Source organism: Parasteatoda tepidariorum, chromosome 8, assembly GCF_043381705.1.
Source record: "Parasteatoda tepidariorum isolate YZ-2023 chromosome 8, CAS_Ptep_4.0, whole genome shotgun sequence".
In the NCBI taxonomy this organism is placed as follows: Eukaryota; Metazoa; Arthropoda; class Arachnida; order Araneae; family Theridiidae; genus Parasteatoda; species Parasteatoda tepidariorum.
In genome coordinates this window covers 12,618,803-12,641,390 of record NC_092211.1, presented here as the reverse complement: position 1 = coordinate 12,641,390, position 22,588 = coordinate 12,618,803, and the positions used below count along the sequence as shown (strand labels likewise).

Here is a 22,588-nt window from a genome sequence, read left to right as displayed (position 1 = left end):
CAATTTAAATTCTTCTTATTGCTATAATTTTAGAAGAAAAAAAATTGCTATAAAATAAATTTTATTAGCAACTTTATTTTTTAAAAAAATGCTGAGTCATAATAAAAATGCCTAAAAAGGAAAAACAGAAAAAACAAATTTTTTTTAGTTCCAAAAACAAAACTTTAATACTGAAAATCACACTTTTCTATGTTACTGGTTATTTATATTACAGTATAGGGAAAGAGTGATAATAAATTAATAGTATGAGAAGTTCTGTTGAAATGCTGGGTTATAATAAAAACAGCAAAAAATGGGGAAAAAATCCTTCTCAATTCTCAAAGTATCGAAAAAATGACAAAATTGACTTGTCTGATTATAATTTTAAAAAAAAAGTAATATCTATAAAAATTCAAAAATAAAAAGAACTTAGAAAAATACATTTCTAAAAAATATTCTGCTGAATATTTGACTGATCATTCAACCAACTGAATTTTTCACAGAAGGGCCAAATACTCGTTACATCCCTAATTTAAATGCAATGTTATTGCAACTTGAGAAATTCATAAAATGGCGGAAAACGTGAATTTTTAAACTGCTCACTGTTTGTAGTTAAGATTTCAATTTTTTGTTGCTAAAGTGATCTTTTTCCATAAAAAAAATTTTTTTACGATATAAAAAAATCTAATAATTAATAAAATGAAATAATAAAGTACATTACAAAATAAGCATTGAATTTTATTTTCCTATACTATAACAGTTTTTTTATTTTAGGCTTTTGTTAAAAACCTATAAATTTTCTTCAATTAAAATATTTAATTTGAATTTATATTACTTGATTATGACAAAAATTTTTCCTACTTTCGTTCTGTGGGCATTGCAGTTTTTTTTTTATTTATTAGAATTTACGAAGCGTATCCAGAAAGTAAGTTTCCCTATTTTTTTAAAAGAAAAGAACTCATACTTTCAGGAACATATTTTTGGCCAATAAGTACAGCAATGTTTCAGCTATTTTTCAACATAGCAACATAGAATTGAGACACTTGTCGTATCATGGGTTCAACTTTTGTATCCATCTGTCGTAGAACTCTGCCGTCTGTGAATGGAACCACGTTGTGAAACAGTAAGCGCCAACCGTTACTGTGAAACACTGCGGAAATGCGACGTGCCATTCAAAACAAGAGGTGTGGAATGCTTACTGCAGGTGTTGTGCTCCTCCATGACAACGCTCTTTCACATACAGCTCGACGCACAGCAGCTGTTTTGATGAAATTTGGCTCGGAATTGTTTGATCATCCACCCTACAGCCCTGATCTTGCTCCCAGCGATTTTCATGTTTTCTTGCACCTCAAGAAATTCCTGTCCTCCGGTGAGCGTTTTGGCAACGACGAAGAGTTGTCTACGACAGAGGAATACAAAAATTGATCCCACGATACGACAAGTGTCTCAATTCTGGTGGTGGCTATGTTGGAAAATAGCTGAGACATTGCTGTAGTTGTTGCCAATAAATATGTTCCTGAAAGTATGAGTTCTTTTTTAAAAAAAAAAAATACGGAAACTTACTTTCTGGATGCGCCCCGTAATTCTAAAATGAATTTTCGTATTGCATGATATGATTAAAAAAAAAACATTTCTTTTCATCAAAGTTTATTTATTTTGATAAATCTATTTTTCATATGATAAAAATAGCAATTTTTTTTGTAAAAAAAAAAAAGTATAAGTTTTTTTATTTTTGAATGAATTCTAAAAATGAACACCTTTAATTTTTTACAAATATATTACAAAGTTTATTGATAAAAAAATAGAACGCTAATGTTAAATAAACATTACTACATTTGTCATTAACATGTCTCAATACATGTGCGGCCCTTCGTTNTTATTTTATCTGAATGTGTAATAATTTTTTAATCTAATATCATGGGTGATATTTTCGCATTTTGTAGAGGGAGAAAACACACTAATTATTTCATTTTTTGCATTTTGTAAATAATAATCACAATAAAAAAAATAAATAATAAATCATGAAATCCATAGAAGCAATTGCTGAAATAAAGATAACTGATGAAATCACGCGAATCGGACTCCTCAAATGTATGTTTCGTTTTGAGATTAGGTTATTGCAATAAATAATACTGTATAAAATATATCAGATTTAAAAACTATGGAGAAATCAATAGCAATAACTGTCAAAAAATCGATGGAATCATTGCTTTAAAAAGTAAATACTAAAATACAAGATTCGAACTTCCCATATTGTTTAAAATACATCGGGATATTTAAAAACCACGTGAAAATCAATAACTGCCGAAAATTCAATCGAAACATTACATTGATTTACGTTACTATCGGCTTAAATTGAGAGCATCAAAAAGTGATTATCTAAATGCTAATTATTCAAATATTACAAGTAAATTTCTGATGAAAATTCTGATTTTTACTTTTCAAAAGAAAAATCTTTCTGCAAGAACTTTGTAACGTTCTGCAACAATGTCGTTGTGTCACTGAGATTCTGCCATGTGGTCGCTACCAACTATTGTTTTTTTTGTATTGCACTACTTACTACACAACTTTTTTTTAGAAAAAGTAGCACGCTACACTACAAAATATAAAGAAAAGTAACGACTACAGTAGTTTGTAATGTACAGTATTTGTAATGTGCTACTTCCAATCACTTGTATATTAGCATTGTTACGATTTAAAACCACTCTATGAACATTGAAAATGTTTGACCCTGGCCTTGTAACATGGTGTGAGTGTACAGTTTCACGTTTCAGGCATAATGTCTACTCTATGATCTCAGCACTTACTGGAGGATAGTCAAAGTCTGGATTACTGGCAACATCTTGAATATAGTCTACTCTCCATTGGTTGTCTGGATTTTCAAGAGGAACAGGAGGGGAAAGCGTGCTCATTGCTCCTGTTATAGTCTGTAAGGGAAAAAAATTTCATTTATCAGAAAACATTCGACTGAGTTACATAACTAGACAAGTGCATCAATGGAGAAGAAAAAGTGTTATCTTAAATCTGGTAAATGTACATATTTTTTGTTGAGTGTCAACAGTCACTAGTTGGAAGTAAATATCAATATTTTTTTTCATTCACCAATGCGACTATGCATGCTACTGATGACTTTCTCTTATTCCGGTTTTTAACAGCTATATAGACAGAATAACAGCTATATAGAAGATTAATCAATTTGGTTTTATGCCTGAATCAACTTTCTCATTCCCTTTGTACTTGTCATAGGTGACAGTTTACAGATTAAGATTATGTGACAGCTAAAATTTAAATTAAATTCTTTTAAATTTGATTGGAATTTTTTTTTTTAAATGGCCCAAGCCTATGCAAGCAAAATTACACCTAGCATGGTTTGTACTGATAAAAACTAAGACTAAGAAATGATCAGCAGTTTATAGAAATAGATCTTGGGTTAAGCAAGAGAACTACCTTGTCTTTTTTCTCGAATATAAAATCTGTCAGTGACTTATTATTTAAAAATAGTCTGAGTGGCAACTTCCGATAAAATTTTAACGAATAACAATATAAAGCAGGGTAAGTGTTGATGAGTTAAAATAAAATCTTAGTTCCTGTTATATGACATAATTTTTTTTCTTCGCTGATTTGAATTTAGATCATCTTTTAGAAGATACTTCAACCTTAAAGATGTATCATGATAAATATTTACATTATGTAATTTCAGGGTTCCAAATATTAAGCAAAAATTAAGCACTTTTATGGACTTAAAATTAAGTACTTTGAATATACATATACCACCAGTGACAGTGCCAATTATTTAACTTCCTAAAAAAAAACTTTAAATAAAAAAATTATAAAAAGCAATTTGATTATAATGTAAGCACAGATAAAATTGTATTAATTAACAGGGGTCGCCAAAGAATTACTAGGCAATTTTTGCCAACCCGGGTCGGCATATTTTATTTTTTTAAAAACATTTTCAGATTGTTATAAGTTAATGTCATTCAGATTGTAAAAGTGAAACTAATCTGCATTCCATTTTTAACGATTTCACTGAAATTGAATTGTAAAATTAAGTGCAGAAATTAAGATTAGCAATTTTTTTCATGTATATTAAAAAAAAGAGTAAATAAAGAAATTTGTCTAAATCATACAAAAAAAATTGTTTCAACAAGTTTTTATATTTCACTACTAGATTAACAAATGTGTTTTATATTTACTTTTATGATGAACTTAAACAAAATCATTTCCAACCAATCCCATTATTAGGAAACTACATAATGTAACTAAACATTTTGGTGAAAAACGTGAACTATTTTTAAAGCAAGCAAAAATTTGAACAAAAATTAAAAACAGTATATTAAGAAGCAATGTTAACTGAATAAAATGATTATTAAAAATCAAAGGATCTTTTAGTTGAGTAGATTTAAATTTTTATGTAACAATCTGCTTATTCTTAAGAAATAAAAATAATAGTGTAACAATCTAAAACTTTAAAAAGTATTTTTGAAAAAAAAAAAAACTTGGTTTTCATCAAAAACCCAATAAACCCCAGGTTTTTGATGAAAAACATAGATGGACTGGAATTTTTCAAACCCTGTTTCCTACAAATCTGTTTAACTTTTAATACAATCATGAATTTTTAAAAATGTTATGCTTTCTATGAATTTACATTTCCTAGTTCAAAATTTTTTTCTGACACTTTTCTTAGTAGATATAAGCAGATGTGTTACCAGTAGAACTGAATTTCTTGAATTTTGTAATTTTAAAGGTTAGTGGGAGTCTTCTACATAGGTACCTTAAAACTGCCCTCATAATAGAAACTTAACTCAAACCATTGACAAAGCTCAAACTCGGTCTTACTGCATTGTTGAATTGGTATCAAGCAGTCTGATGTTATTGTATTTAGTTCTGTACAATTAGATTTTTAAGTGAAGATTTCTGTTAATTTTCTGAAGATGTCCTTTAAAAAAAAATGTCTCTGTTACGAGTGTCGTGGATTGGGTATCTAAGCTGTAGCTAAATGCAAAAAGTAAGCTTAAAAGTACATACCAATATTGCATCCCTGATATTCTTTTTAATATCTTCTATTTTCTGTTTTCTTTCACTGAAATAGATTTTATAAAAGCAGTCAGGAAAAGGACAATTCAACAACAGAAAACATCTCAAACAGTAATTAATAAAATAAAAAAAACTTTACAGCAAGTACTCTTACCATTCATATAGCTGAAATTTTGTTGATAAACAATTCACCCCAAAAGGACAACCAGAAAACATAATTTTTTTTTTTTTTAAAGTTCAAAATTTTTACATAAATTTATAGAAATTTAGAGCTGAAATGTTAAACCCATTGCTATTTTTCCATTATGTAATTTTATTTTAATACTAAAAAAAATCTACTCTTAATAATTTCAAGCAGAAATCTTATCAGCTTTTTTAATGAAATAAAAAGTACTTTGCTCTAAAAAATAGTGTTTCTCATCTTCACCTTTTATTTTTCATTACAAAATATGTTATGAGGTTCATTTTTGATCAAATCAACCCCCTCCCTAAATGGGCTCAAATGGGTTTTTTATAAATATAATCAAAATAGATTAATAAAGAATAATATAAAAGAGAATAGATTGATTAACCGATAAAATTTAAGGGATTTCAAATATTAATTCCGGAATTTTTAAATCAAAACTAACTAATAGATTGAAGAGTAACTCCTAAAAAAAACTAAGAAAATTGTTGAATAAACAGTAGTCCTGCAGTCAGTTGACCTGCAAAAGGCTTTCTTTATAACTAAAAAATGAAGCTATAATTTATGAATGTTTAAAAAAAAATAAATAAAACAGAAAACTCCGATCCCAATATACTATGATTTGATTTTTACTCAAATGAAGAATTAATTTAAGAGTCTTTTATTAATACCAGCATGAAAAGGTGGTACTACATTAAAACTTTTTTACTTCTCTATTGAATTAAAAATTTAATCTAAAAAGTGTTAAGATAGTGTTAAATATCTTAAAAAATTCCAATAAAATCCACCCGGTTTTTATTTAAACCCTGGGTTTTTGGCATAATATACACTAACTTGTGGAATATTTGAGGTCATTGCTGAATTTTAATACTATAAAAAAAGGTTAAAATTCGTTTATCCCTGCAGCCAATTTTATAAAATTCGGATATAACAGAAAATTTGATAAATCAATAGTTTCATATCATCAAAAAACTAATAAATGTAAAACAAAAATAATATATAAGTAACAATCAATGTAGAGTTTTATAAAAATTAAAACCCTTTTTAGAAAAAAAAAAGCGATTTTCGAACAAATTTCATCCGAATTAGGTGGTGACAAAAGAGTTTTAACTAGCTACAAGAGTCAATAAATTGCTTGTGTGAGATTGCTTGAGACTTTTTTTCACTGAAAGTTTTTCATTTTATATAAGTCTGGTTTTAACCATGGTTAAAAACTAACAAAAACTTGTTTATCCTGATTTAAACAAAAAAAAATAAACNCGGATCACTGTTAGCAAAAATTCCGGAAATCCGGATTTTTTCCGGAGCACAATCAGCCCTGAATTTATGAATGTTTAAAAATAAATAAATAAAACAGAAAACTCCGATCCCAATACTATGATTTGATTTTTACTCAAATAAAGAATTAATTTAAGAGTCTTTTATTAATACCAGCATGAAAAGGTGGTACTACATTATAACTTTTTTACTTTAATTCAATTATTATTTTCAAATATAAGTTTCCTTTTTATTAAAATTTTCTCTATTGAATTAAAAATTAAATCTAAAAAGTGTTAAGATAGTGTTAAATATCTTAAAAAATTCCAATAAAATCCATCCGGTTTTTTTTTTAAACCCTGGGTTTTTGGCATGATGGTTTTATTTAGACATGCATAATATACACTAACTTGTGGACCTTTATCCCTGCAGCCAATTTTATAAAATTCGGATATAACAGAAAATTTGATAAATCAATAGTTTCATATCATCAAAAAACTAATAAATGTAAAACAAAAATAATATATAAGTAACAATCAATGTAGAGTTTTATAAAAATTAAAACCCTTTTTAGAAAAAAAAAAGCGATTTTCGAACAAATTTCATCCGAATTAGGTGGTGACAAAAGAGTTTTAACTAGCTACAAGAGTCAATAAATTGCTTGTGTGAGATTGCTTGAGACTTTTTTTCACTGAAAGTTTTTCATTTTATATAAGTCTGGTTTTAACCATGGTTAAAAACTAACAAAAACTTGTTTATCCTGATTTAAACAAAAAAAAATAAACCGTTAAATGATTAAATTAAAAAGAACTTAATTTATAAACAATGTTTGGAATTCAAAAATTGAGATTAAAAAAAAAAGTTTAATTCAAAACAAATAATTTCAAAGCAAAAATTTTATGAATAACTTACTCTTCACTAAATCCATTCACATGCAATATTCTCATCTGTTTAACTATTGTGCTTTTGCCAGACTCACCAGCACCTAAAAAAAAAAATCAGAAACATCTTATTTTTCAAAATGATTAGTCACCAACTTTTATCATGTTTCTCAGAAACTACTTCACCAATATACTCCTTTATATAAATGTCTGTAACTTAAAATGTTAAAAGTTTTTTTATCCTTTCTAGAATGAAATAATGTGTGAACAAAAGTAGATGTAAACAAGACTAATAGCATTTCAAACTTTAAATATTTAGCAATAGAAATTGCATTTGCACTACTATAAAAAAATTTGAAGACTGAGCTAGCTTTTTGACCAATTAATGCAGTCCAGCGTTTTATTTTCCAGATTTTTTCGAAATTAATACCTCACTGGCATTAAAATTTACCTTTCTTTGATAATGGTCTGCTTTTTAAATCAATAATTTGGTTATTTTTTCTATCCTACTTAACTAATTTATTTTTTAGAGAAACCAAAACAAAAATAGCAGCTAGCCTTATAGTATATCTTTTCATTTCATTTACTGAATAAGAAACCAATGCCTACTTACTTTTCAATACACTAATATATATATTTTGTCCTATCATTATAATTTTTTTACAAAAAAAAAGAAAAAAAAAGGAATAATTTAACTTTAGCCATCATGTCAATACATTTAGGAGAATGTCAACTCAAGCAGGTTTAGACTCAGCAATAGTACAAATCTTGTTTACCCAAGCAGATGTTGAAGTTCAATGTCAGAACTTAAGGAATAAGATTAACAAAAGCAAAATAAATAAAAGTCCCAACACCAATCTTTCATAGCAGTTTGACATCATTACTTGATCATTTCCAAAAAATTGTGAAAAATACAACAATGTTTTCATTAAAATGTGACATTTAATATATACATTTTTAAAGTAAAAAAGAAATTTGATTTTAAAAAAAAATTAGAAAGAGATATTTAATAAATGGAATTTAGTCCACAAATTTTCTAAAGACTGATTTCAGTCCCCAGGACTGAATAGTCCCTAGGAGCAAAATAGATTTCTCATTGGACCAACATTCAAGAATATGGCTCAATAATGGTTCAAAGGGCCATTATTTTTCCAATACTGGTCCAATCTAGAATTATCAGATCCACCCGATATTTTCCAGTCACTTTACAACCAAAATATGTCCAATATAGCAGTGTTCCCCAACCCCCGGACCGAGGATCAAATGGTACCGGACAGCCCATTTCATTGAAACTAAATTTAAATTCCTAGGGCAGTGTTTCCCAAAGTGTAGTACGCGTACGCCCAGGGGTACAGGAGCAGTTTAGCGGGGGTACGCGTTCTTATGCAAAATGTCTTACAACAAACGAAAATTTCACATTTTTTTTTAAAAATAAAGCTAGCCATGAAAATTTACGAATACATATTTTTCCATTGGCTATCTTTTGCAGAGTTAACAGTAAATAATAAGTGGTGTCAACAGCCAATTGTGATTTTTAACTTGTGCAATTTTTTTATAGTAAAAAATACATTCTTTTTTTTATTAGGGGTACACAGCGTTACGAAAAATTAAAAAAGGGTACACAAAAGTCGTAAGTTTGGGAAACACTGTCCTAGGGTATACCCCTAATTAAAAATATCTGTGTTCCATTGAAATTTTATTTATTTTTAAAAAAAGTGGCCCCCGAAGGTAGTGACATAAATTCTTTAATGTGATGAAACTGTCTCCTTGCAAAGAAACAAGCTCAGACTTTTCATTGATTTAACGTTCTAGTAAGTTGAAATGTTAAATCACTTTATATTTATTTTTTGGTGTAACTGTATTTTATTTTGAAGGAATGTTTAAATACAATTAAATTAAAATTAATAAATCAAAATAATCTAAAATATAAACAATCAACGCCCCCCCCAGCGGGCAGTGGTTATCCTGTCATCAAACGTTGACAGGTCGGCAGTAATAAAAAGGTTGGGGAACACTGATTTAATCCATTTGTAAGTTAGTTTACGTCGAGTAATAGATATTGACAAAGATCTAAAATTCATCCGTATGATGCATAAATTTCCTAAATACTTAAACATACAGAATAAAATAGAGATAATACAGAGATAATGAGATAGAGTGATACAGAGATAATATTAAGCTAATAAATAATTCTAACAGATATATAGAATAAGGGCTGCTATCTTTCAACGCCTTTTAGAAAAATTTCTTCGAGTAGCAACTAAGTTAATGTTTTAATGTTTGATTCCTTGTTTTAAAAATTAGTTATTTTCGCCACCACTACATGGATATGATTCAGAAGTTCATATGTAAACACCACTACCTTCCTCCTCCCTCGTGATGAGGCTTTTAAATTTCTGGCAAAATTGACCAAAATTGTAAAAGCTTTAATTTATAAGTATGCATCACTGTTTAAAATATATTTAAAAATGCGTAGTAGTTGGTAGTTCTGTGAAGGAAAAAACTGCCGCTTCCCCAACAAAAGTTTTACAAAAATTCTATTTGTTTAAAAAAAATTGCTGTTCACTGCTCCTGAAAAATTTCAATGTTGTACTTCAATTGCAAACTTCAAATGTTGAAAGATATGCATACCTGCCAACTTTTACGCATNCAGGGGTCTGTCTAGGCCGAATTTACTACCGTTTAGCGGTACCTTCACAAATTCAACTTTAGGAAAAACGGTAGTTTCACAAATTCAGTTTTAGGAAAAACGGTAGTTTCACAAAATACTTTTTCTTAAAATTTTATTTTTGTATCCCTTAAGAAGCGATAAATCCATATTTTTACCATATTTTTGTGTTGATTTTTAAATATAATTTTTAATTTTTCACAAATTATGTCTAAATTTTCACAAAATAGGTACGTCTCAGAAAAACCTAGACAGACCCCTGCTTATACTTTTCATACATTTAACTTATTAAAGAAAAATAATATATTAGAAAAAGATTTATAATTTTCAAAGCTCCACAATTCATTGAACAACAAAAGAGAATACATTATCCCTTAAATATGAATAAATACGCTCCTAATACTGATAAATTATATTTCGGATAAGTATAAATAATGCAATATTAAAAATAATAATAAACTTTTTTAATAAAATAAAAACTTGTCTTCATTTTGTTTCTTGTTCCAAAGTTAACCTTTTATTTTTCACAATATTTTTTTTAAAATTGTGGCATAATCTGAATAAAAGGGTTTTGGACAGTTTAAGACACTTTCTTTTTCCACTTATTTAGAAATAATTTTCTAGAATGACTTGAAAATAATATTATTTAAACTAGATTGCAATAATAAACAGTTAAAATTTTATTAATAAGAGTTTACAATTTCTTCCACTTGGGTTGAAATAAACCTTTCTTTCAGGCGGTTTTTCCAAATGTGGAAGAAACTTGCCATCCTTGTGATAAAGTATTAACTGTTTAAAAGTTGGATACACCTAAAGATATTTTAAGACTTCTGTGCAAATTTCTTAGCTATATTTACATCTGATTATCCTAAAGCTTAAAAATTTACTGAGATTAAATTTAAGAGAGAGCAAAGATGCCCTTTTCAGAGACAATCTTAAACTCGGACAGAGAAAAAAAATCTGGCTAGCATGAAATTTCAAGACTATATTATAGTAATTAACTTCAAACAAAAAATTCAATCTTTATACAAGCAGAACCATCTCCATGATTGCTAAGATTCAAATCATGATGGAGATATTCATACTATCAGGGGCCTGTCTAGGTTTTTTTTAAGATGTACCTATTTTGTGAAAATTTAAACATAAATAAATTGAGAAAATTAAAAATTATATTAAAAAATCACCACAAAAACTTGGTAAAGTAAGAAAATATTTTCAAAAATTGCCACTACAAATAAAAATCATTTTTGACCGGCAAATTTCTATATATTTTCCCCATATGTTCAAAAACTATTTTGCACTATAAAATTTTGGGCTAAAAATTGTATCCAAATTTCAAAATCCATAAAAATTGTCCATAGTTAAATTTCAACTTGATTTTAATAAAAACATACATTTAGCAGTACTAGTACTAAAAGTTATTTAAATTATGAGAACATTTTCAACTGGGTCACACAGAAAAAAGTTTCACAGAGAAGAAAATGGTTCATGAAAAACTAAAGGTCGGTTAGAATAAATTTTCAATTGTGTATAAGATAATTTTTGAATTTTGACTTCCTTATAGAGGGAGGGCCTCGTCGTTTTATTTTAAAAACTCAGCGGAAAAAAGTTCGCTTAAAGTTCAAGGTTAAGCTTATCATGTTGCACTATCATACCAAATATGTGCCACCTTTTTGTAAAAGACAGCTGGCAGAAAAGCTAATCTTTTCCATGATTGCAAAGAGAATGAAGTTTACATGAGAACTAGCTTTTTTATTTCTGAAACTACCGTTTTTCCTTAAGTTGAATTTGTGAAGGTACCACTAAATGGTAGTAAATTTGCCCTCGGCAGACCCCTGACTATGTTTATCACATTCCATGAAAACTGCTGATGCGTTCTTCAGAAATCCTCAAAACAAGAACTGAAAGGAAAGCATGTCCAAAAGATGGGCTCTTTTTTTACTATTGGTGATCTAAATGGTTTATAGGTGGCGTAGAGCAGGGTTCTCTAATTATGGCAACACTTCGTCTGCTTTCACCATTAGCGTATGGAGAGTCACAGGAGAAGGAAGTATGTCAGTTTCCTTCTTGATTTTCAAATATATTAAAACTCTCCAAGTTAGGAAACTTTAAGGAGCTGGAAATTACATTGAACACAGTTTGAAACGAAAGAGTCAGGGAAATTTAAAAAAAATATTTGTGAAAAATAAATATGAAAAGGAAAAATATCGTAGTACATTCCTAAACAACTGAGAAGATGAGTGGGAAAGGGTTAAGACATCGAACTGGTCTTCTCCCCAGATGGCGTATTTGAGAGTTGAGATCGCGAATTTAAAAGTGGTATGAACAGAGACACTTCAAAAATTAGTAGTTAACTCCATACCACTTTTTTTTACCATGCTGTTTTGAATGTTTTTAATTACAAAAAAAATTTTTTTTGAGAAACTGAAAGTTTGAATTACATATAAAAGAAAAAGCTACATTTTTTGAAGCAGTTGTGAAATTCAAGGATATTGCCGCCATTATAAGGCAACTTTTTATATTCTTTTTTCCCATATTTTACTAAAAAGGGTCATTTTAAAGTAAGAACCGGTTGTGCATTCTATTCATGCATCCTGTCAAGTGACATTAATTCAAGGTCGGCAATCCTCTGTAGTCACTCACTAAAATGCCATTGCGTTTCAAGTCTAAGCTGGGGGTGGTTGTTAAGTGCGTTAAATTATTCGGTTTTTTAATGAAAAATAAATTCGCCTAACTGAACCGACAGCTTGTTGAAGTTTATGGTGAAGGTGTAATGAATAATGGATATGTGCTTAAATGACATAGACTATTTAATAAAGGAAGAATAAATGTTGATGAGGGAAAACAACACAGCATACTGCCATGAATGGGAAGTTCTAGATTATCCACCATACAGCCCTGACTTAGCACCATCAGATTTTTATCTGCTTCCTAAACTTAAAAAATTTCTTAGTGGAAAGTATTTGAAAAATAATGACACGTTAAGATAAACTTTTGCTAACTGGTTTAAAATATCAGGCGTCTCAGTTCTTTGATAACGGGATCTAAAAATTGATGGCCCGACTTGGAAAACGTTTCAATGTTAATAGTGACTACATTGAAAAATAAATAATTGTTCTTATTTTAGTTTGTGATAAAATTTGTGTTCATAAATAAAGTTTCTTTTACTTACAAAATGGTACTCGCTTAAAAAAGACCCTCATATTTTGCAAAGGTTGTCAACCCAATATACGCTAAAAAACATAGCTAGGATTGTAAAAAAGTCTCCCGAAAATAGTTGCTATTTTACCTTTTCAGGCAAAAAAAAGTTGCCATAGTCGCTACAGGCGGATAATAGTCTCATTTTAGTCACCTGTGGCAACCCTGCTCTTTTATACTTATTACTTTTAACTACAGTGAACAAGTTGTTAAACAGCACATTTTTCTCACAGCCTCATCCACCTCAGATATAGGAACAAGCCTCTCTTCTTCCCTTTCCTCCAAGTTTGTTCGTTCTACAAGGTGTTAACCTGGTCCCTCACCTCAATGAATCCTCTTATTCTCTACAAATCTTATTCTTTACAAATCACCCTTAGATTGACAATTGAGAGGGGGGGTTAACTTGTGTTAAAACAGGGTGCGCAGCCAAATTGTTCAACAAAAAATAAGCACCTTTTAAGCACTCAGAAAATATTTTTAAACACTTTAAAAAAATACCATAACTAGGCAAGGTTGGAAAATTGTTGACAATTGATGGTTTTATCTTGTTTTAACCGTCATGTCGAAGAAAAAAACCCTTTTGGCATTGTCTTTGACGATTGCCAAAAATCATGAAATTTTGAATCATGTAAAACGAATTGCGTTTTCATACACTACGGACTGACAATACGATTTACATTTGGCATGCCTAGAATTTACTAAATATTTGTACATTATGCGTAGCCAAATTATTCAACAAAAAATAAACACTTTTCAAGAACTCAAAAAATATTTTTAAACACTTTAAGAAAATTTCATAGTTAGGCAGGTTTGGAAAGTTTTTGACAATTGACGGTTTTATATTGTTTTAACCGGCATGTCAAAAAAAAAAAAAAACTTTCGGTCTTGTTTTGTACAATTGTCAAAAATCATGAAATTTTGAATCATGTAAAACGAATTTCACACGCTACGAACTGACAATAAGCCGAAATAGATTGGGTTTGAATAAATTGTGAAAACGTTGAATGGAACAATGTGAACTGTGTCTTTTTGCATAATTCGTAGCGAAAATCAACATAGTAAATAGTAAAGGAAAAATCTCATTTTGAAAAAAGGAAAATTAAGCACTTTTTAAAAACGCTACGCACCCTGTAAAGGTATCTTGAATAATAAATAAATAAAACTACATTGGGCTGAATGGGTAAATGTAGAAGCTGCTGTTTAAAAGCAATTCACCATTGAGCAGAATAAAAATCTTAGTGTGACAGGACATGTGCTTTGAATTAAAGAAAATGTGTTTGCTGAAAAATTAGATGAAAAGGGTTTTGTGTGCTCCAATGGATGGCCAGCTAGATTTGAAAAAACAGATTATTTCTTCTGGGAAAATTATTGGGGAAGAGGTAAGTGTTAGTGCAATGGATGTGGAAAAGTGCAAAGCTGATATGCAGTTGGATATTATACAGGTTTATGAAGAGAAGAACATTCTTAATGCTAACGTTGCTGGACTATTTTACAAAATGAGTCTCAATCAGAAGATGAATCTTAAGAAGGGAAAAATACACTACTAGTAGGAAGCTCTCTACAGTGAGAATAAGTTCTTTTGGATGTAAACATGAATAGTACAGAAAAGTAATAATTGTCATAGGTAAATCTCAAAAACTGAGGTGCTTTAAAAACGTTTGAAAAAACTGTACATAAACTACAAAGTCAATCAAAAAGCACAGATGACTTCAAATTTTTCTGATGAGTCATGACAGTGATTTATTAAAATGTAAACGTAAAAGTGTTCTTACTGACAATTGCCCAGCTCACACCCATTTCGAAAGTCTAAAGTGCATTATCAGGGGTCTATCAGAGTTTTTTTGAAAGGTACCTATTTTGCGAGAATTTAGACATAATTTGTGAAAATAAAAAATTATATTAAAAAATCAACACAAAAATATTTTCAAAAAATTTTCACTTCAAATTAAAATAATTTATGACAAGTAAATTTCTGTATATTTTTCCCCATATAAAAAAGATAATTTTGCTATTGTAAAATCGTGTGCTTAAAATTGCATCTAATTTCAAAATTCCATAAAAATCATTATCTACAGTTAAATTTTAACTTGAATTTAATAAAAATTATGCATTTAACAGTACTAGCACTAAAAGTTATTTTCATTATGAGAACAGTTTTGACTAGGTCATACAGAAAAAGTTTCACAGAGAGAAAAAATTAAAAATAAAGGTCTGTTAGAATAAATTTACAATAGTCAGGGGTCTGTCCAGACATTTTGTGAAAGGTCCGTTTTTCGTGAAATTGTGAAAAAATTATTCACATTTTTCAACCAGGGTCCGCTTTTATGAATTTGTGCAAATAGGGTCCGTTATTGCAAAAAAAAAATTTTTTTCAGGGAGTTTTTAAATTGTAAAGGCATACAAGATGATGCTCAACACTGTAAAATTATAATTAAAAAAATTAAATTTCAAAAAATAAACAATAATTGCTGCTTCTAAATTAGAGATGCAACATACAAATATTTGGTATTCAGCCTATACTGCTGAACTCAGAATATTAATTTCGGACAAATAATGGAAGAATCGTCTGCCGAAGACAAAACTTAATTCGTTTACATCCATCTTTCTTGTTTTCTGCCCTGGAAAGGGTTTATTCGATTAACAAAATAATAATGAAGATTAACACATTTGTGAAGGGTCCGATTAAAAGAAAAATCATTTTGTGAAGGGTCCGTTAACGGACCCAAATTTCATCTAAACAGACCCCTGATAGTGTTTAAAAATAATGTTCGAAAGTTAAAAATAATGTTCGAATTTTGACTTTCTGTAAAGTTTACAAAGGGAGACCCTCATTGCTTCATTTTAAAAAACTCAGCTAAAAAGAAAGGAAAAAAAGCTCGCTTTGATATGGCGCAAGTGACCGGTTAGGTTTACCATATTGCAGTATCTGACCAAGCATGTGCTACCTTTTCGTAAAAGACATCCGGCAAAAAAGCTCCTCTTTTACCCAGATTGCAACGATAATGGGGTTTGCATGAGAACTAGCTTTATTAAAAGTATTTTGTGAAACTAGTTTCTCCTAAAGTTGAATTTGTGAAGCTCCCGATAAATGGTTGTAAATATATCCTGGACAGACCCCTGATTATGCTAGCATTTTCACCAAATACGACGTATGTGTTGCAGCCCATGAAGATGGGCATTACTTGTAACTTGAAATCTCACTATAAAGACAAATAGTGATGTGTGTATTAGAGGGGGGGAAAAACATGGACACAGAATACACAACATCTTTCTTCTAGAAGCAATCGTAGAAAAATCATGGAGGCAAGTGACACCAACAACAATACACAATGCAGTTTTGTGGTTGGTGCCATTGCTTCTGACATGCAGGTTCTTTGAAAGATTTGGAAGAAAAAGACTCCAATGTGGACGACGAAGATGAAGACAATTTATTGCTCTGTAGCTAGAAAAATGTCGAATGAATAGTTTTTGTTGGGATGTTACAGACCAATTTTAATATCATGATTATGAAGCGTGCACTTTTGGTATCCTTACAGATGATGACATTGTCTCCGAAATTAAACAAAAGAACAAAACTAAGGAAGAATACTTTTTAGAAGAAAATTCAATTTCAACACCATCTTTATCTAAAGTAAAATCAGCAGTAAATATCCTGAATAATTTTATTTTCTACCGAAAATGTGAATCAGAAAATACTGAATTCTTTGCAAATTATAGATAAGAAAATTGATAAACTCATCTTAAAATCAAAACCAACTTTTAGTAAAGTATTTTTCTCTTTAATTTTTGATTTATTATCAACTGAATTAGTAAATAATTTTTTTGAACAAATTACACCTAATGCCTGATATTTATAATTAACATTCAAGTCAAGAGAAACTAATCGGACCAAATAATAAACCTTAGAGCACAGCAAATTAATAGATTAATTTTGAGGTCAGATTTTAATACCTATATATATTGATCTTCTGCAAACAAAACTAATCTTTGTGCTATGATTCTGTTAGACTTTAAAAACAGAACTAGACCTTAGATCCAGAACATTCAAATTTACAGGCCTTTTTTTTAATATAATCAAGTTCTCAATTCAAAATAAAAATCTTCCATTCAAAGATATAGTACATAAAGAGTGAATATATTATGATTAAGAAAATAATGTGATTAGTAATTAAGTCATCGATAATTCAATAAAATTGAATTAAAGCTGAAATTTCTACAACAATTGTGTATGAAAGATCAAAATTAGATAATCTTTCTCAAAAGATAATACGACATATTAGATTCTTTTGGGGCATTTTTCGGTTAGTTCAGCACAGATAAATGCAATCTTTTTAATTTTATATTATTTTCTGTAAACTTCTTTTCTTAAATTAAAAAATAAAAATCGTTGACTTTACTTCTTCCAGACTAACCAAAAAGTACCTCTTTTTAATACATACAAATCCATTATGGTGATTAGAACAACACTTCACTAAAAATAAGATAAAACAAGCATCGCTAAATATGTTACTTAAATGTAAGCAAGTTTAAAAATGAAGTATGTATTATTTTTTTCTTTCTTTTTTTTTACAAAAGATAATTTAGAGGCCCAGAGGATGCATCAAAGCTTTCGTTCACGTTTCCGTTAGTATTTTTTGCTTATTTGGCACACTGTAGACCATAGGCTGGATCAGTGATTTACATTTGGCATGCCTAGAATTTACTAAATATTTGTACAGGATGCATAGCCAAATTATTCAACAAAAAATAAACTTTTCAAGTACTCAAAAAATATTTTTAAGCACTTTAAAAAAAATTTCATAGTTAGGCAGGGTTGGAAAGTTTTTGACAATTAACGGTTTTATATTGTTTTAACCGACATGTCAAAAAAAAAAAAAAAAACTTTCGGTCTTGTTTTGGACAATTGTCAAAAATCATGAAATTTTGAATCGTGTAAAATGAATTTCATACGCTACGAACTGACAATAAGCCAAAATAGATTGGGATTGAATTAATTGTGAAGACGTTGAATAGAACAATGTGAGCTGCGTCTTTTTGCATAATTTGTAACGAAAATCAACAAGGTAAAGGAAAAATCTCATTTTGAAAAAGGGAAAATTAAACACTTTTTAAAAACACCCATTGAAAAAAGCACCTTTAAGGGCTTTCAGAAAGCGCTTTTTAAAAACGCTACGCACCCTGTTTGTATGCCTTATTTTCCCTTGCAGCAAAATAACTTGGGCCCTCATTGGATTAATATTCACAAAACTTTACTTAATAAGGATTCAAAAGGTCATTATTTTACGATATTGGTCCAATATAGAATTATCAGATTCAACCAATATTCTAAATTCATTATTTAGCCAATGTAGTGTATCTATCACTACAAAATTATAATTCCAATTCACTAGTATATAAAACATGTTAGCTCGATTCTATGGTGGGGTACCTTTTCATAGATGAAGGTTGACTTTGTCGATAACTCCACCCCCACAGCCAATATGGGCCTTATTTTTGCCAAATGAAGGATGACATAAGCCCTATATAGGAACAATATTTAAAAAAAAAAAAAAAAGACATCTCCATATCAGTTCATGATCATATTAAACCCATATTCTGCCCAACTGGGACCAAGGTAAAATTGTTGCTATGATTTTTATTGATATATAATTAAGGTTTTCAAGTGCAGCTATCTGGCACTTGTCAAATTTTTACAGAAGAAAATTTAGTCACTGGTCAAAATAGGCATTAACTAAAATATATTACTAAAACTTGAACAATTTTACAAATCCGTTTACAAGCTACTATTAAATATTTCTTAAAAAAATTTATGAATTGAATTAAAAATAATAATACAGATAATGTATGATGTTATAAATTATGAAGAAACAAGCTATCTTATGCCACAAACACAGACCAAAACAGCATATCATTGCTTTACATCCGGTTGTTAGTCCGAGAGACCACTTCACTATTTTATGGCGGCCTTAGTGAAATTTTATTGGTACTGAACCACCATTAATATCCAGCATTCTTTTGCATTGAATCTGACATAAAACACTTTCTATACTTGGTTACGAGCATTTGTATTGATTTCTAAAGGAAAAATCATCAAGCAACTTAAAATTCCTTTTCTATTACGGAAATCTTTAGTGTATTTTTGATATTTATCCGGCACAATGCTCTAACAAGCACCACAATGATGATGAACAAAGCTTAATTACTTCTGTCAATTTACTTGGATTAAATTTATTAAGAGTCACAGTGACAGAGTAATGAAAAAAAAGTTCTACCAGCCCATTTACTATATCGACATAAATGTATTATATTTAAAGTTAAAGGAAATTGCAGCAAGAAAATTAAAATACTGGTAAGATTTCCCTATCTGTAACTGCGTTAAATTGGTCACCAAATTTTGAAGACACTTTAGAAACTAAAAAAACACCACAGAAGCAAACTAATTCAAAAAGTAAAAATCCTGACCTCTTATCACCTTTGAACATATTACACATATTTTTTTAAAATTTCTGCATGTTTGAAAAAACCTTTTGGTTTCTTTGTGAATGCAGTTTATGCAAATAGCTACTGATGCAGAAGTGTCAATAAGAGCTTGAAAAGTAAAACTGATTGCTATCACCAATAATAAATCACAGTAGAATATTATTCATTTTAAAACATGAATTATGCGATCGTACTTAGAGATACCATTAGCAGCAGCAAATGGTGAAGGTACAAAAATATATTTCCCAATACAATAAACAAAGATATTAGAATTAGATTCTTTAATTTAATATTTAGAGAATTGGCAGAAATTAAGGCAATTTAGAAAAATTTAAATAGACCTAAAGAATAGAGATACACTATGATATGGACAAGTTAATAAACTATTTGTCAAGTAATTTTAGAGCAACTACTTTAGTTTTATAAACTAAGTTAACCAAGATAAAACTTGCACATAAAACATAACAAAAAAAATTTATATCCCTAACTTTCAACAACTTATAACAAAACTTCTGATAGAGTTTAAATTTATTTTTAAAAATTCTAATTTTAGTAAACACTTACTTCCATTTGAGGCCATTTCACAACACAATAAATTCATACACACCAAATAAATAGAGACAGTAGTATAATACATAAATAAGTTACTTTTTTGACAGGAATACCTAATCCAGATATAGTTAAGATAATGCACAACAGTGCATGAAAAAAATGTCTAAATATATAGGCTGTAATAGAGAATGTTGGTAAATAATTAAGCATAAATTCTCTGCTATCATGAAAATTTCAGAATTACCTGAAATGGTCAAATAGATGCATAGAATTAAAAATGAGATTAAAATGTATATTATTTGGAAGAATGGGAAAATTGAATATGAGGCAATTATTTTTATTGCAGTTTGTATAGTAATAAAGAGAATACCTAAACCATTCCGATATTGTGTTTATTAATATTTATAGGAAGAAGGGGTAATAGAGAAATTACAACTTTAGTGTGTGAGACATGAATGATAGGCTCAAATCATTAATTATGATATTGTAAACTTAAAATAAACGTAAAATCAATTGTTTGTGATCTAAAAATTAAATAAGCGATTGAAATTGGGAGGAAATACATCATTGACTATTTAATGAATGACCTTCAATCGGGAATTCAGTCAAGTAGGAATCGGGGGATCTTTGTATTTGTCTACAAACCTAATAAAAGGAGTCTATGAGTTGCTCTGTATATCTGTTTATCTTTTTGAATCTGTCTTTCGATTTTCTTATTAGCTTCTTTCCTTCGTTTATCTTCCTCTGCATCGCCCTTAGAACTAGAACCTCCAAAACAGCCCATGACATTAGGCCTAAAGCCGGTCAGCCTTTAGTTGCCTTGAAATAAATAAATTTTATATAACCTCCCCTATCTTAATTCATGATCTGTATATTGACTATCAAAATGATTTTCAGGCTAATGCACACATTCATGAACATACAGTTTCCTTGCATAGATATCAGGTTCAGGAATTTAAACTAGTCATCACAGCAGATGCGACCTAAGCATTTATATTTTTACCGTACTCTCGTTCTTAATGCCAAACCAAAAGAGGCAGAGATAGATGTCAGTAGATTGGTAGTTTAAAAAAATAGAAATTTATATTATTTTTAAAATGTTAAAAATTAACATGCTAAATTGTATATAGTATACAAAATCTGAAAAAAATTTCGTTCTCCTATATGATTTCCAAACAACACACCCTTGACTTTTTTTCCTTCAAAAAAAGTTGTAACCGTCTGCGAATCACAAATGAATAAATAAAACAAAAACGAAACTTTATTTGCTTCACTTGAAGATTAAAGCTGCCATCTGGTGAATAAATACATTAACTCCATGTTTAAAGCCTCACTTCAATCCGTGCAACAATTTTGAGGCTGATAGCAAATATAATGGGACTCTGCAAGAAGAAGTGAAATGCCTAATTTTCAGTGACAATTAAATATCAGTTTTTAAGTTTGCCTTATTTTAGTGGAAATGCCAAGATAATTATTTGCTGCTCTGGTTGAATAAAATGTTTGGATGGTGTTTTCAGTAGAAATGTAAACAATCTCGAGCTGTATGGTTTGCTCTAGTTCCGGTTAAAAAGTTTGCGGCTGCTTACTACATGTTATTCTATGAGGCGATATTTTCTAACAGATAATTTTGTTTTCAATAAAAGAAATAAACTAGATAATTTCTGAGCTCAAATGTGCCGTATTTCATAGGATATTAATGTTATTATGTAATTCTGGTGAGTTTGAAGTGAAAATTTGTTTCAGTTATTTAGAGATATATTGTTAAAAAAAGTGACATGGTTGCTAGATTTTGAATAACTCCCTTTTTTGGCAGTCTTGATTTGGTCTCTTTCCATAAGTTTATTACTGTTTGTTCTTGTTGCAAGCTGTGCACCATCTTATGTTAGTGTTAACACTTTTAGCATTGTAAGCACAAGTATTGTCAGCATTGTAAACGCAAGTAATAAGTAATAAAATACATTGTTTCGCATTCTTAATTAAGTAATAATTTCCTTCAGTGTTTTAGTACCTCCATAACAAAACGTTTTTTATAAATTTGCCATTACAAAATACAATATTATGAATCTAAGTAATGTTTTTTTTAAAAATTATTACTCTCATTCCATTGATTAAGAGAAGTCACTCGTGAGGATTATCACAACAGTAAATTTTTACTTATTAGGGAGTTAATTCGCGTTCTTCTGGACACTATTTGTTGAGTTTTCATTCAGTTCCATCTAAATTACTGGTAGGATGTTTTTTTTTTTTCAGTAGAAAATACGAAACAAAATTTTCCCAAGTTTTTCCTTAGGCTGATGAACTTGATAAAATAACCCAGAACATCGTAAACAGTTTTTGAAACAGATCACACCC

The 22,588-nt window shown here is 29.3% G+C and overlaps 1 protein-coding gene across 2 annotated transcripts in view; it reads right to left on the bottom strand.

Annotated features, from left to right (window-relative positions):
* The window catches only part of LOC107439392 (G protein alpha s subunit), a 42,947-nt gene extending 21,457 nt beyond the window's left edge, over positions 1-21,490 (bottom strand). Inside the window, exons 1-4 of one of the 2 annotated variants that reach the window (XM_043042822.2) lie at positions 20,882-21,490; positions 7,370-7,442; positions 5,008-5,062; positions 2,787-2,906 (exon numbers count right to left, since the gene is read on the bottom strand). In XM_043042822.2, coding sequence (XP_042898756.1) covers positions 2,787-2,906; positions 5,008-5,062; positions 7,370-7,442; positions 20,882-21,020 — 387 coding nt within the window. In that variant the 5' untranslated portion in view covers positions 21,021-21,490. The other variant, XM_071184385.1, reaches the window with a different exon arrangement.
* Between the last annotated feature and the right edge of the window lie 1,098 nt (positions 21,491-22,588).